A 13,871-nucleotide genomic window follows, 5' to 3' on the forward strand; every position below is an offset into this window, starting at 1 on the left:
CCAGCCAGCCAAGATGGGCTTTTCCAGGTGTTCCTGGAGAAGTAGGGTAACTGGAGGCCCAACTGCCAGGAGTGTCACTTGGGCAGCAGGCAGAGCCAGAGTCCGGGGTCCCTGGGTCTATCTTCAGTTTGCACGGTGGGATGGGGCTGGAGGAGCCCACAGGGGAGACCCCCTGGGCAGAGGCAAGTACCCCTTTCTGCATGAACAACTCCCTGTCCAGCTAGACCGGGAGCTGGAGGCCTGGCAGGCCAGAAAGCCCAGCTCTAGTGAGGTCAGGCCAAGGCCCCTCCAGGCAGCACCACCGGGGTGCTGGGGCCACGGTCAACGGTCACACCAGGGCTTCCCTCCGAGGATATTTCACTACATCTCAGAACATGGAACAACCTGGTGGAAAAACCGTGTGTGACGCAGAGCCGGCACCTGGCCCTGGGGCACCTGGGGCTGTGGGAGGTGCTGGAGCAGGAGCCTGAAGACCACAAAGCAGAAAAGCCCCTCGGCAGCTCCACTCCAGACCACGGCCAGCACCCCAGTGGCACGGCCCCCAGTGGCCGCTGTGGCTCAGTGTGTGTGCATGCCACGCACCAGCCACTGCAGACCTCTTCTCAAGGGGCAAGTCTGACGCATCTGAAGAAATAAGAGCCTGTTCTTCCACAAGGAAAAATGTGATTTAATTCTAGAAATTTACAATTAAAAATAAAAACGAAATGTGGAAAAATCAACAGTCCGAGACTTGAGGTCATGACCCACAGTAGCTGCATCCCGTCAGGGAGACCTGGGTCTGGACCGAGACACCTCTTCCAGTAACTGCCCCCGGTCCCGGCTAAGCCTTGTCTGTCGGAGCTCCCAAGGCATGGGCTGGGGTCCACCCTGAACCTCAGAATTTGAGGCTGAAGCCAGGGCCTGCAGCTGAGGCCCCCTGGTTTGTGGTGGTGAGGTGGAAGCCTGTGTCCTTCAAGTCATCGTCACCCTGGAAACAAGGGGCACCATGGGGCCCTGGCTGGGCTGCCCCCCCCCGCCGGGGAGTGCCCGTGCCTTCTCCCTTGCCCCTCACCAGCTGGCTGTAGCCCAGGCCTCCCTCAGGGGGCCGAGGGCTGGTGCCGCGCTTCACCCTTTGCTGCTCGCTCTTGGCGGGCCATGTGGGGAACATGGAGGGGTCGATCGGGAGGGGGGTCTCGCGGAAATATTCGTGCTTGAGGCCGTCCTCTGCGCTGACCCTCCGCCCAGGGAAGTAGGTTAGGAACCTGGAGAACAAGGGCAGTTGGTGCCCACCTGGCCATGAGGGCGGGGACTGGGTGGCCCACCCCACGAGGCACACACTTGTTCATGAGATCAAAGCCCTGGTCCGAGAGCAGGGCCCCGAAGCGCTTGCGGAGGTTGTTATAGGGGTACTCCGTGAAAGTCATCTTCTTGACTGCAGGCAGGTCATTGTAGCCAGGCCAGATTTTCTCACTGGGGGTCCCCAGGTCCTACAAGAGGGACGTCTCAAAATGGCTATGCCCTGCAGGGAAGGGTCTGGCTGACCCCCACATCACACCTCCACCCGGACCCTGGTGCCCACACACACCCACCAGGGCACCCTGCCAGTGACCCACCTTAAATACTTTGTTGATCTGATCGATTTCCGACTTCCCAGGAAACAGTGGCTTCTGAGTCAATAGCTCCCCAAAAATGCAGCCCACTGACCACATGTCCACGGCCGTGGAGTACTCCTAGGGGGCCAGGACACACTCAGGGGGCTGGCGGGGCACAAGTGCAGGGCAGGGCCTGCATCCCAGCACTCACCTTGGCGCCCAGCAGCAGCTCGGGGGCACGGTACCACAGGGTCACGACCACTGGGGTGTAGGCCTTCAAGGGGGACCCGTACTCCCGTGCCAGCCCAAAGTCCCCCACCTGCAAGGACAGAGGGCGGGCTGGGGCTGGGGCTGGGGCTTGGCACGGGGTGCACCCCTGCAGCCCCGGGGCCCACCTTGAGGATGCCAGCATGGCTCAGTAGCAGGTTGGATGTCTTGAGGTCACGGTGCAGGATCCAGTTGTCGTGCAGGTGCTTCACGCCACGCAGCAGCTGGACCATCAGCGTCTTCACCTCCCCTGAACGGCGGGGGTCACTGTGCCAGCTGTGCGGGGCTGGCACCCGGCGCCCCACGCCACACAGCGCAGTCTGCGTGTGCGTGCCACCCCTCACGCGCACACGGTGCGCCGGTCGGCGCTCTTCCTAGCCCCGGACACTGCCCATGCCGGGGCGGCTGCCCCGGGACCGTGGCCCACCTGGCAGGAAAGGCTGCTTCATGGTCTCCATCAGGCTCTTGAGGTCGTGCTCCACATAGTTCATGACGATGTAGATCTTGTCCATGTTGCTGCCCACGACTATTTCCTAGGGAACAGGGCAGGTCCCTTGGTGCAGCCCCCCCAGCCCCTGGCTCTCCCAGGACCCGGGAAGGCAGCAGGGGCTCACGAAGTGGGACGACTATGAAGGCGCCGACATTTCGGAGGCTAGTGGCCATTTCTGCTCCGTGTGAGAGAGCCTGTGACCCCGGGTGCGCGCAGCGCGGAGCGGGTGCCTTACTCTGACAGTGACTATGTTGGGGTGCTGGGCCTTCAGGATGGTGTTGATCTCCCTCAGCGACGTGATTGGGAAGCCCTCCTTCTCCTTCTCCATTTTCAGCCGCTTCAGAGCCACGATTTCGTCTGAAAAGGAAGTTTAAAGATGGTGCTCAGGAAACGTCCTTCCACGGACGCCTGGCTGGCACTTACTCAGCGCACCTCATCTCACAGTAAGGTGCCATCCTAACCAGGAGCGCCCACGCCGTCAGCGCTGAGAACCCACACTTGCGGGCTGATGGGAACAGGAGGCACCGCTCCCAGCCAGCTTTTGTCACAAAGGCTATGGAGGACGTCCCCCTTCGTCTCTCCTCCTCCCGCGACCCCGAGGTGACACAGCATTCACCAGGTGCCACCAGGTTCTTGGGGTCTCAAAGGGCCACTCCGACTTTCCAAGAACCCAGTTCTGGGCACGGCAGCTGCAGCTGCATGGCTCACACACCTGCTCAGGTGCCATCATGCAAAGGCTGATGCCCAGTAGCTCCTGGGCTCACCCAGCTGACTCTATGCTCCCCTGGGGAGCTGAGCCCTTGCTACCTGCAGGGCCTCATGATCAGGCTGACCCACGACCTCCAGAGGCACTGAGGGGCCAACCACTCAGGAGTGTGTCCTGCATGAGTCACCACCTGGTGCCAGCCAGGTAAGCAGGGTCTGGAGGGGAGGGGCCACTCTGAGCACTGTGAGGGACTGTGTTTAATGACCTTTGACACTGAAGGTGCAAGGGGCCATGACAGCCCCAGCCAGACCCAGGGTAGCACAGGGCGGGGCCAAGGTGCCTCAGGAGGAGTTCCTGCCTGCCCGAGGCCAGGCCAGGCTCTGTGGGCCACCCAGCCCCGGCCCCACACCTCATCTCCTCACTTTGGGGGACACCAACCTGTCTTCTTGTCCTTCGCTCTGTACACCACCCCATAGGTGCCTTCCTCAATCCTGTTGAGGCACTGGAACTCCTCCACGCTCCGGCAGCCCTGGGGGAGCACCAGCCTGAGCCCTGGCAGCTACGGCGGGCCCCACCGGGGCTCAGGAGGGCCGTGGGGAACACCCTCAGGAGCAGGGCTGCCTGCGGTCCTCTCCGAGTGGCACGGAGCTGGGCTTCCCAGCCCCACAGGCAAAGGTGCTCATGAAGCCTGGGGTGGCGGGCTGAGGCGCGCACCATTGCCAGACGGAATCCTGTTGCCCCAGGATGCGGAGCAGGACCCATGGTCTGCAGGGTGCTCAAGGTGCCCACCCCTCCGGGGGGGCTGTCCCTCCCCACGGCAGCCTTCAGACCTGTTTCCCAGAACAGAGAATGCGTGATGCCCTCCACTGCCCTATGACCTCTGTACAGGGACAGAGCTAGGGAGGGCAGCTGCCCAGTCAGCTCAGGCCACCTGCAGAAGTGACCACAGAGCCAGCCAGCCAGCCACCCGGCTGCCCACCCTGATCCATGTGCCCGGCCGGGGGTCTCAGGAGCCACCCTCCCACCAGCACTGCTGGGCAAGGCTGGACAGTGGCCGCAGATCCAGCCGCAACGTTCACCGCACAGGCCCAGGCCCTCAGGCGGCACCCCCGCCCGGAACCTGCACGGGCTCTCGGCCCCCCACCCTGCCCACGGCTGGCGAAGCAGCGCCAGTCCCGGGAGGGGAGGCGCCTGACCTGCAGGGCGGGCAGGTACTTGGGCAGCTCCTGTTTGAGCTCGATAGGCGACAAGGCCGGGGAGTCGGGCACACAGTCGCCCTCGGTCAGGGCGCTGCTCTGCGGGGTGCCCTCGCCCGCTTCTCCCTCTCCTTCTTCGCTTTCTCCGGAGTCTCGGTCGAATCGTGACTCTGGAACTTGGAAGGGCAAACCCAGTCACGGAGCCAGGAACCAGCGATCGCCACGACCCCTTACGCTCTGAGGGGCGCACTGCGTGGGCGGGGCAGCTGCCCGGGTGTCATGAGTGGGCTGTGCCCCGGGCAGGGCGCACTGGAGTCTTGGGGCCGCTGTGCGCCCCCGAGAGCCCCTGAAGGGACGCTGACAGCCGGAGCCGGGGGTCGCACCCAGCCACCGGCCAGCCTGAGGTGCGGCCTCGCTGCCCCGGGAGGCCACGCAGCCACCACTGCCCATCCTCCTGTGGGGGGCTGGCTGGCACCGGCGCGTCGCGGCCCCCTCTGGTGTCCAGGCCACAGCAGCGCCAGGGACGGCCCTTGGTCAGCACGGTCCCGCAGGGAATGCCACCCCTTGGGTGCGAGTGGTCAACACGTGGTGCTCAGGAACGAGGTCTCGGTGGTCGTTCGGCCCTTGGACGCACCAGGAAGGGAACCCCCAGCGGCTCCCGGCTCAGGCCGGCCGGGGCCCCGTGACGCCACCGCCCCAGGCAGGGGGCGGGCAGGGCGGCCCTGGAGGGGCCTCTTACCGGCCGGGACGCGGTCCTCCTGCTCCCGCTCCTCCCCTTCGCTCATCTCCTCCTCACTCACTTCTTCTGCAACACGGAGCGAGTGTCCGCACCGCGCGGCGCCCCCCAGGCCCCCCGGGCCCCGCCGCCCCGCAGGAGCGGGGCCTGCCTCGGGGACGGGGACCCGGGCAGCGGCCCACCCGGGGGGCGCCCCCGCTTCTCCTTCCCGCTCTGGAGCCCCTCACCGGCCGACCGGCCGGACGCGTCCTCCGAGCCGCTTCCCGTCCCCTCCTCCTCGTCGTCCTCCTCGTCCTCGTCCTCGTCGTCCTCCTCCGACCCCTCGCTGCTGCTCGCCCCCTCCTCCTCCTCGTCCTCCTCCTCGTCCTCCTCCTCGTCCTCCTCCTCCGAGCCCGAGCCGGACTCCGCTGTGGGGGGAGAGCCGCGCCGTGAGCGCGCCCCCCGGCAGCAGCGGGGCCCCGGCGGGCGGGGCGCCTACCCGACGAGGACTCGGCCGAGCTGGTCTTCCTCTCGCTGTCGCTGACGTCTTGCAAGTCGGAGAGCAGGTCTCGCTCTTCCATTTTCTCTTCCTTCACTGACGAAACAGACCATCGAAAACGAAGTGGCGAAATGCTCTAGACTGACGCTCGGACGGCACCTCGGGTGCAGACGAGCCTCGGCCCTCCCAGACTCGCGGCTGGGGGAGCCACGGCCCGAAGGCCCGGGCCCAGCCGAGGAAGACGCAGCCCTGCCGCACGCCGGCCCCGCCGGCCCCACCTGGCTTGCGGCTGTCCCCCAGCTCGAGCCGCTCCCGCGGTGGCCGTGCCGGGCTGCGACTCCAGTGGCTGGCTTTCACCTTGTCGCCATAGTCCTCCCTCATGGTGCGATGATGGGCAGAAACTGCACAGAGGACAAAACGGGACGTGGTGCTGGCAGCGCCCTCCCACACTCCCCCGCGTCACCCACACCCTCGCCCGTGGGGCCGGGCCCTGTGTGCACAGGGCAGGAAGTCAGGAAAGGAGGCTCCGGCCTGCAGGCGAGCAGGCCGCCCGCCCGCACCTCCCCGCCGGGCCTCGCGCCCCTTGCGCCGCTCCTCCGCCCGCCGCTCCCGCTCCTTCTGCTCCCGCTGCTCCTTCTGCTGCTCCCGCATCTTGCGTTCCCGCTCCCGCTTCCTCTCCAGCTGCTCCAGACGGTCTCTGGGAAGAAGCATATGCCAAGTGTTCTTTCCCCAACAGAAAGTCCTCTTTTTCACCCCTAGGGATTTCTGCTTGAATTTACCAACTGCCTGTTTAGGCTGTTCGGCCCACGAACGGCTTTGAAAAAGCAGCATGTGCACGAGTGTGCCATGAGGGTGCTTCCCCGGAGAGCCCCATGGCACAAGGCAAAGTGCGAACCAGTGGCCTGCCTGTCGGGCGCAAGCCGCCATTCTGGCGCTTGCCAACCTCCCTAAGTGCGCACACACACACAACTGGGTCTCCTTCGGCATGAAGGGCTGCAAAGGGCGCAGGAGGCCTTCAGGGGAAGGGAGAAGGGGACCACAGAGACAGGCCCGGGGCCCGTCCCCCACTCCTCCCTGGATCCTACGGCAAGAGGCCCCAGGCCTTTTCCCAGCCTGGCCAGGCGTGGAGATGAAGCGGCCACGAATGTGGCGGGTGACAGCAGCCGGAAGCTGCGCTGGCCCAAGCGAGAGTCACCTGGAGCACAGGAGGTACCAGCGCTCAGCTGCCCTGCAAGGTAGCCAAACAGGGAGCTGATCAGGCAGTTAATCTTCCATCCCTACAGTTAAAGTCCAAGTGCAACCCAGGAAGCTAACAGGTAAAGAAAAAGGGTCAGTGTAGACAGGGAAATGAGCACACAGGGAACAAGGCTGGCAGTGCAGACCCGGTACTGTGCCAGCCTGGGCCTGCATCCCATGTCGCCCTTGGGAAGGCAGGGCACTGGGCCCCAGGTGCTGGTCTGTAAATGCCTGTGAGTCCAAATTAACTCAAAGTAAAGGCTGAGGCACAACTTACATGCAAAATGCAACCACTGAATTCAGTTTTTTATAAATTTATGAGAATGCACAACCACCACCACAAGCCAGTTTTAGAACACTTCCATCACCCACCTCGCCGCTATGCTCAGTTCCCAGACTCCCCGCATGCCCACCTTCTAGCCACCTTTGATTTCCTGGACGCTTCCGCTTGCTTTGGGGTGAGTCCACTTTCTTTTTGTTGGCTTCCTCAGGTAGAAGCCTTTCCTGATACAGGGACTTAAAGTCAAACATCTCACTCTAGGCACGCCAGGTGCATCCCTAAGTTTTAACACATTTTGTTTTCATTCAGTTGAAAATATTTCATTTTTCCTGCTCATTTCTTCTTTGGGTCATGGCTTTTTCAGGAAAAGCTCTGTAGGATTTCTAACATTTGAGGGTTTTCCCAAGTTTTTTCTATAATTTCTAATCTAATATTTTGTGGTTAAAGGGAATACTTTGTATGACCTGAAACTTGTTCTATGGCCTAGCATGTTAGTCTGTACTGGAAAATGCCCCATGCCCTCTTGAAATGCATGTATATTCTGTAACCAAAGGCAGAGAGCTGTATACATGTGTCTGTTAGACTGAGTTGGTTGACAGTATTTTTTAAATTTTCTATCTTTGTTGAACTTCTCCAATTGTTCTATCAGAAACCAGAATGGAGTCTGGAAATTTCCAACTATAACCAATGAACCATCTGTTGTGCACTGTGCCGGCTCTTGCCTCATGTGTGTTTGCACTCCTGTCAGGTGTGGGTTTTCCTAACATGTTTTCCTGTTGATGTTATGACACCTTCCACTGTTAGTACCTGCCCTTACCCTCAATTGCCTGAAATCAGGAGCCACTAAGCTCTCCACAGCCGTCTTCCACGGCCTCTCTCTCCACACCTTGCTTCCAGCCTGTCTTTGGCTCTAAGATGCTCTCACAGGCAGCACACAGGTAGGTTCTGCTTTTCGTCTCATCATCTCTCCTTGTTTGGGTACAGAGACCACCTCATGTTTCATGTAATTACGGACATGGGTATGGCTGGGGTTACTTGTATTTTTTTGCTCTATGTCTTCTTTTTTTTTGTTCCTGTTTCTGTGCTTTGGTTTAAATAACAGTTTTTAGTATACTATTTGGTTGTTTTTCTATTTTTTAAAGTTTTAGCAGTTGCTCTAGGTATCACACTATGCATGTTAGATTAATACAACTTGACTCTAGTATAAAGTACAGCAACTATTCTGTTCCTTCCCTTCTCCTCACTGCAGTCCACACATGCTGTGTTACATGACAATGTGACATTTTAATAATTATTCTTTAATGCACATGTGTGAGAAGAAACAGACTCTTTCATGGTAATCTACACTTTCAACGTTTTCATGCAGCCCAAACGCAGGTCTTGTTAACCATGAATCCCACCAGTCTATGTTCACCTGGGAATATCTTTATTTCCCCCCTCACTTCTGAAGAAGATGCCATCTCTATCCCCTGGCTCTGCCGCTTTTGATGGACACCAGCCACCACGTACTGAAACATAGACTGTTTCTCTCTTGCTGCCTTTTGAGATTTTCTCTGTGACTTTCACTATGATGTGACTGTATTTATTCTACTTGGAGAATATTCAGCTTCTTGGGTATGTAGATTAAATTTTTAAAAAATTAAATTTGGGAAGTTCTCAGCCATTATTTCAAAGAGCATGTTTGCACCCCTTACCTCTGCTCTTACGGGACTGCCTCACATGAGTGTCAGGATGGCGGGCGCCACCCCACAGACCTTCAAGGCCCTGTTCATTTTGTTCTTCAGAGTGCATAGCTTCTGCCGCCACATCCTCAACTTCCCCGCCTACAAGCGCTGGCCGAGGCTGGCGCACTCAGTTCCTGCCAGTGCTTCTCTTCCGCAGCGCAGGGCCACGCTCTCCCATCAGTGTGTCTATGCTTTCATTGAAAACTAGCCACTTCAGATGATGTATGGCAGCAGCTCTGGACTTGACTCTCTCCTTAGCTGCTTGTTCAGCAACCAGCAGGGCTGAACCTGGGACCTCCGTCTCCCCGAGGCTGTGGCCACTGCTGTCTCCCCCTTTGCTTTTATTTTCAGCGTGGCCCCCTGGGGACCACCACCACGCCTGCACCGCCGAGCTGCCAGCTCAGCCTGGACAGTCAGCACGGCCGTGGTGAACACGGACGTCTCACAGGCCGGTGGAAAGCACTGTGAACAAAGGCTCTTTTCACACAGCCCTTCACACATCTGGGGGGCCCAGCTGCTGGGAATGCCTCCCCTCTGCCGTTTGACTTCCCTCCTCCCTGCAGGCCAGCTGTCACGCTCCTCTGGACACGGCCTCCATGTGCAGAGGTGGCCCTAGTGGTCACACCTGGCCATGTGTCCTTTCCTGGGCCTTGGGGAACAGACCTGAAGCTAACCAGATACTCTCTCAACTGGGAATCAGCCCAGACAGGCACCAGGAGACTAATGCCCAAGAGGCTGGGTCCCAGCACCCAGACTGTTTATAAACAGCTGCGGGATTTCCTTCATTACTTTTCCTTTTTTTGGTGTTTGAAAGAACCACTGTCTATTTCTGCTGTGACCTAGAGAACACTAAGCAGCATGCTCCCACAGTCTTCCTGGCCTAGACCACCTAGAACAGAGCTTGGTACAGAGCCGGCACTCCACAGACACTCGCTGGCAGACAGATGAATGCCCTCCGCGTCTCCTCCCGAGCCCTGTGCCAGAACTTACACACGCACACGGGCTGTCTCCGAGGCGGCTCCTCTCTTCACAGCAACTTGAAAACAGACACGACGGAAGATGAGCTTGGCATCTCCAGCACCTGGGACGCGCACTCCCATCCTGAGCAGCAGGCACCTTCACAGCTCTGCTTCCCCTGAACTGTCGCCAGCCAGCAGCCAGGAAAGCTGCTGCTCACCAGCTCCCTTCAGCTCCCCACCGTCACGTGTCTGGCACAAACCATCACTCCTCATTTCCAGCAACATCTCCCCCTTCAGAGGCCACGGGCGCAGGGATTCTGGCCTAAGTTAGGACCTGCTCAGTCTGGCTCCTGAATGCCGCCCCCACCAGCCTCTGTGCAGAGGAAGTGGAGAATGTGTCTCCATTCCCTTCATGATCTTCTTACATCAATTCACACCCACTTGTCTTCAAGATGCAGTAAAGACTCACGTCCCTGGCTAATACAACGCAGTGTTGCTGGCACCAGGACTCTATGTTCACACACCATTTCTGCACCAAAGCTGTGTATGTCCAAGTTCTTGTTTGCATGTCAATCAAAATTATGTGTCTTCCACGGCTCTGGTGGGGCGCTGACCAGAGGAGTACCTAGGTAATGTCCCCTAACTTACCACTCCTCTCACCTTTCTCTCCGGGAATGTTCTCTTGCCATTTCCCTCCTCTTTTGTCTTTCCCATTCTCGACGAGCTTTATCCTGCTCCTCTCGATGTCGTTTCCGACGTTCATGCTCTCTTTCTTTTTCTTTCACTCTAGCGTGCTTACCTAAGAGAAATAAGAAGTGTCATACAAAGAAACCTAACTTCCAAAAACCTAATCTGAGAATACTTGGTGAGAAAGAAAAGATTTATTTAATTAATGATATGGAAAAGCTATCATAATTTTATATTAAAAAAAAGATGAAGATATAAAACTATGCAGTGAGCATCCAGTTAAGAAAAAAATGTGGTTCTCACTGAATGGAACTGTAACTCAAGTCTTCTGCTTTTAATTTTCTGTACTGAATTATGATTAGATTGCATTAATTTCATTAACTTAAAACAGTCATTATTTAGTCAAGACAAAGGGAGCTCTATGAGTGGGTTACTACACCGTGTTATAATCCACATTGATGAAATGCACTTCAGACAATGGTTTTTTACCAGGCCAAGTCCAGCATTCCCAGGACCCCTACAGAGAGGTCTTAAGTTAGCCTAAGTCCATCATTTGGACTTTATCAACCATCTGATTTTCAGTTAAAGCAAACTGGCATTGAAAGGTGTGTTTTCACTCTATACTTGTTAAATTTTACATGTAAACAAACTGCCCCACAATTACGTAACAAAGGGAAATAAAACACCAGCAGGAAAATGAAATAGCTACTCAGAATGATCTACAATAAATTTACACTTCTGGCTAAAATTTTATTCTCTCTTGTTTTTCAGTTGTACTCTGGAGCAGGCAGCAGACTGTGGAATAGGAAACAGACCACACTTGAATGTGATACAAGAGAAAACAAATGCTTCTGTACCCCCTTCTGCTGAGTGGCTGCGATGCCTACGTTTCTCTTTTCTCTTTTCGTCTTTCCTGTGATGGGCTTTTTCTTTCCGAGACATTTGCTGGGGTGGTTTGATAGCCAAAGAATCATCTTCCTCACCCCTGAAACAGACACAACAGCATCATCACGCCATGCTGGAGCAGTAACATAAAGAGCACCTAGGGGTTATGGAGTCTCTCCAACCCGGAAAAAATGCCAAGGTTCAGAATATGAATAAAGTTGAATCTGAAACATTATTTTTAAAATTATGTTACCTATTAAGCTTATTCCCAAACTATATCAAATGCACATTCTGATGAAAAATGTAACTGAGAAATCAATATGGTATACAGAACAAAACGCCTCTCTGAGGAAGCTTGGGGGTGATGCACGTGTCATCATGATTGTGGTGATGGTTTACAGTAACTTCAACTGACAATTATGACCAAAATCTAGGAATTCACATTCTGGGTGTTTTTATCTTAATTTCTAATTATTTGATGATGGATACAAGAAGCAAGCGAGGAGACGCCACGGCACAGGAAGACATGTCAGAAGGTACAGGTCTTGGAAGGACTAGCTTTGCTCAGAGGCTCAGGGATATTTTGGGGTTCCACTTTGGCTTATTTGCACCATACATTAGCTGGTAACTTTGAACATCACAAGCATACTGCACAACTATTTTAATACTATCTAAATGGTACTGACTTGACTGAGGAATGATCGCAAAAGGAAGGAGCGCACACTCATCTGGTCTTCTCACAGGAGGGGCTGAGGTGACAGCTGACAGCACCCAGCGGCCCCCACCTGCAGGCAGGGCTTCCTCCCGTGGGCACCTCTTCTCACCTGTCTTCCATGGAGTCCTCTCTTCGGTACGGTGAGTTCCTTATTGTTATCTCCATGCGATGGTCCCTCAGCTCCCCTTCCTCAAGGGAATCCCGCTTGGAATCCCGGTCATCAGACTGAGAAGTAAGAAGAAAGCTAGTTATTCTCCTTTCCGATAAGCATAGTTTTAATGATAATCAAACCTTGTCAACATCCAAATACAAATTTTCACATTCACTTTGAATGGACCACTATAAAATATAAACTTTCACTCAAATCCCATGACAACTTTCTGTAACCTAGAACCCAAGAGAAATTTATAACCAGCATATATGATGGAGAGACATTAGACTCTACGCCAAGTGTGTTAGTTGTTTATATGAACCAAAACTGTCCTTGAAGCGTTATCTTCCATGCCAAGTGCTTGCACGGGAGCAGGAGAGGCATTTCTGCCAGTGCTTCTCATCGAATTATTGAAAAGTTTTTCTGAGTATTATGCAAACCAAAAAAGATGTGGAACACTAATTTCACAGTGACTTTCTATTAGACTAGAAATTACTGGAAATGGTATAGTGAATATACTAATGGTGAAATGAAAAAAATTAGTCCTATTGCACTAATGAATGACTTTAGCTTCAAAATACTTTATTCTTGAGTGTAAATATTGTCATTTATATGCAGCTTTATTTAGTATGTTATCTGTCTTCAATGTAAACTGAGCATTTAAATGTGTTAATTTTCAGAATAGATTTTGGGCTCACCTGCGACATTTGGAAGTACAAAAGAACTTCACCGAAGAAGCGTTGTTCTAATGGAAAAATGAGGGCACAGAAATTAAATCTCCTTTAAGAAAACCACTTACTTAAAAAACATGGCTTACATTTTTTAAGCGTTTTATCTCTGCTTTCTCCTCTTGTTCCTTCCGTCTTTTCTTTTCTTGAAGAATTTCATCTAAGGTTTTGACTTTCCAAGAGTCCTTTTCATCACCCATTTGAGTTAAAACACTGCAAAAATAAAAATAATTCAAGTCACGTCAGGACACAGCAAGCGGCGCTTCGATGCTTCGCTGTGTTCGGAACACTTGCGCCCAGCCACTACCAAGTGCCTCAGCGCACACCTTCGTCAGGGATGATGGGCTCTGAAAAATGCTTGGATTCAAATCTCTTTCCTGTCATTCCTGTACGATTTTGGGGGGATGTTCCTTTACATCAGTTTAGCACTGGGTAAACAGTTAAGAACACGCCATGCATATACTAGTAGCGTTCAGGGATTGACTGAAATCCGTTTGAGAAACGTCTGGCTCAGCACCTGGCTCTAGCCACACACTGGCCCTGTCAGGAGAGTGTTACAGAGACGGAGGGGGCCCATCTGACGGCTGCGGCCTCCAGCACAGGGCGTGGGGAGGCCCGGGGTGGGGACGCTCCAGCAGCCCGGATTCAGTCGCGCTAATCCGAGGCTCGGCCCGGCAGGGGCTGGCTGGGGGGGGGGGGAGGGCGTCCGCGCCCGCCGCCTCCTTAACCCGGGGCTCCGCGCGGGGTAAGACCGGATAAGGGAGAGGGGAGTACCGCCAGCCCCAGCACGCGCTCCCGAGGCTCGCCCGGACCCGAGAGCCCGGGTGAGCCTTCCACCCCTGGGCCCCGACCCGCCCGGCCCGCTGCCACTCACCCCTGCGCCGCCGCCTGTCCCGGAGCCTGAGGAAGAAACAGCGCCCGGCGCGCGCCAGGAGTGTCGTCACTTCCGGCGTCGGCGCCGACTGATGACGCACGCGCAGGGCTCCTGAGGTGGATACGGGAACCCAAGAAGAGACCGTGCCTGACGTACGCCCTGTGCGCCACTTCCGGCCTCGACGCGGG

At 55.7% G+C, this 13,871-nt stretch overlaps 1 protein-coding gene across 5 annotated transcripts; it reads right to left on the reverse strand.

The window, feature by feature from the left end:
• Nucleotides 1-643: 643 nt before the first annotated feature.
• On the reverse strand, nucleotides 644-13,761 carry LOC118911109 (cyclin-dependent kinase 11B). 5 transcript variants are annotated; one of them, XM_057499603.1, is made up of 21 exons: nucleotides 13,684-13,701; nucleotides 12,899-13,022; nucleotides 12,780-12,826; nucleotides 12,040-12,155; nucleotides 11,188-11,315; nucleotides 10,304-10,442; nucleotides 6,005-6,141; nucleotides 5,723-5,845; nucleotides 5,445-5,540; nucleotides 5,194-5,373; nucleotides 4,970-5,035; nucleotides 4,231-4,406; nucleotides 3,473-3,563; nucleotides 2,564-2,685; nucleotides 2,266-2,371; nucleotides 1,967-2,088; nucleotides 1,783-1,890; nucleotides 1,593-1,709; nucleotides 1,318-1,466; nucleotides 1,052-1,241; nucleotides 644-967 (listed from the first exon to the last, which is right to left on the reverse strand). In XM_057499603.1, exons 3-21 carry the CDS (start codon nucleotides 12,786-12,788, stop codon nucleotides 875-877), a joined length of 2,268 nt encoding a protein of 755 aa, XP_057355586.1. In that variant the 5' UTR covers nucleotides 12,789-12,826; nucleotides 12,899-13,022; nucleotides 13,684-13,701; the 3' UTR covers nucleotides 644-874. The 5 variants fall into 5 exon arrangements, with proteins under 5 accessions (XP_057355586.1, XP_057355584.1, XP_036738696.2 ...); XM_057499601.1 differs by lacking the exon at nucleotides 12,780-12,826 and having other exon boundaries at nucleotides 4,970-5,032; nucleotides 13,684-13,761; XM_036882801.2 differs by lacking the exon at nucleotides 12,780-12,826 and having other exon boundaries at nucleotides 13,684-13,761.
• Between the last annotated feature and the right edge of the window lie 110 nt (nucleotides 13,762-13,871).

The sequence above is a fragment of the Manis pentadactyla genome, chromosome 4 (genome assembly GCF_030020395.1).
Source record: "Manis pentadactyla isolate mManPen7 chromosome 4, mManPen7.hap1, whole genome shotgun sequence".
NCBI lineage: Eukaryota > Metazoa > Chordata > Mammalia > Pholidota > Manidae > Manis > Manis pentadactyla.

Excerpts from the sequence above, each read along its gene's own strand:
- LOC118911109 (XM_036882801.2), bottom strand. The coding sequence starts at position 13,009 with ATGGGTGATGAAAAGGACTCTTGGAAAGTCAAAACCTTAGATGAAATT. Across the intron at positions 12,156-12,898 it reads AGATAAAACGCTTAAAAAAT|TCTGATGACCGGGATTCCAA; the intron begins GTAAGCCATGTT and ends CTTACTTCTCAG. Across the intron at positions 10,443-11,187 it reads CAGCCACTCAGCAGAAGGGG|GTAAGCACGCTAGAGTGAAA; the intron begins GTACAGAAGCAT and ends TATTTCTCTTAG.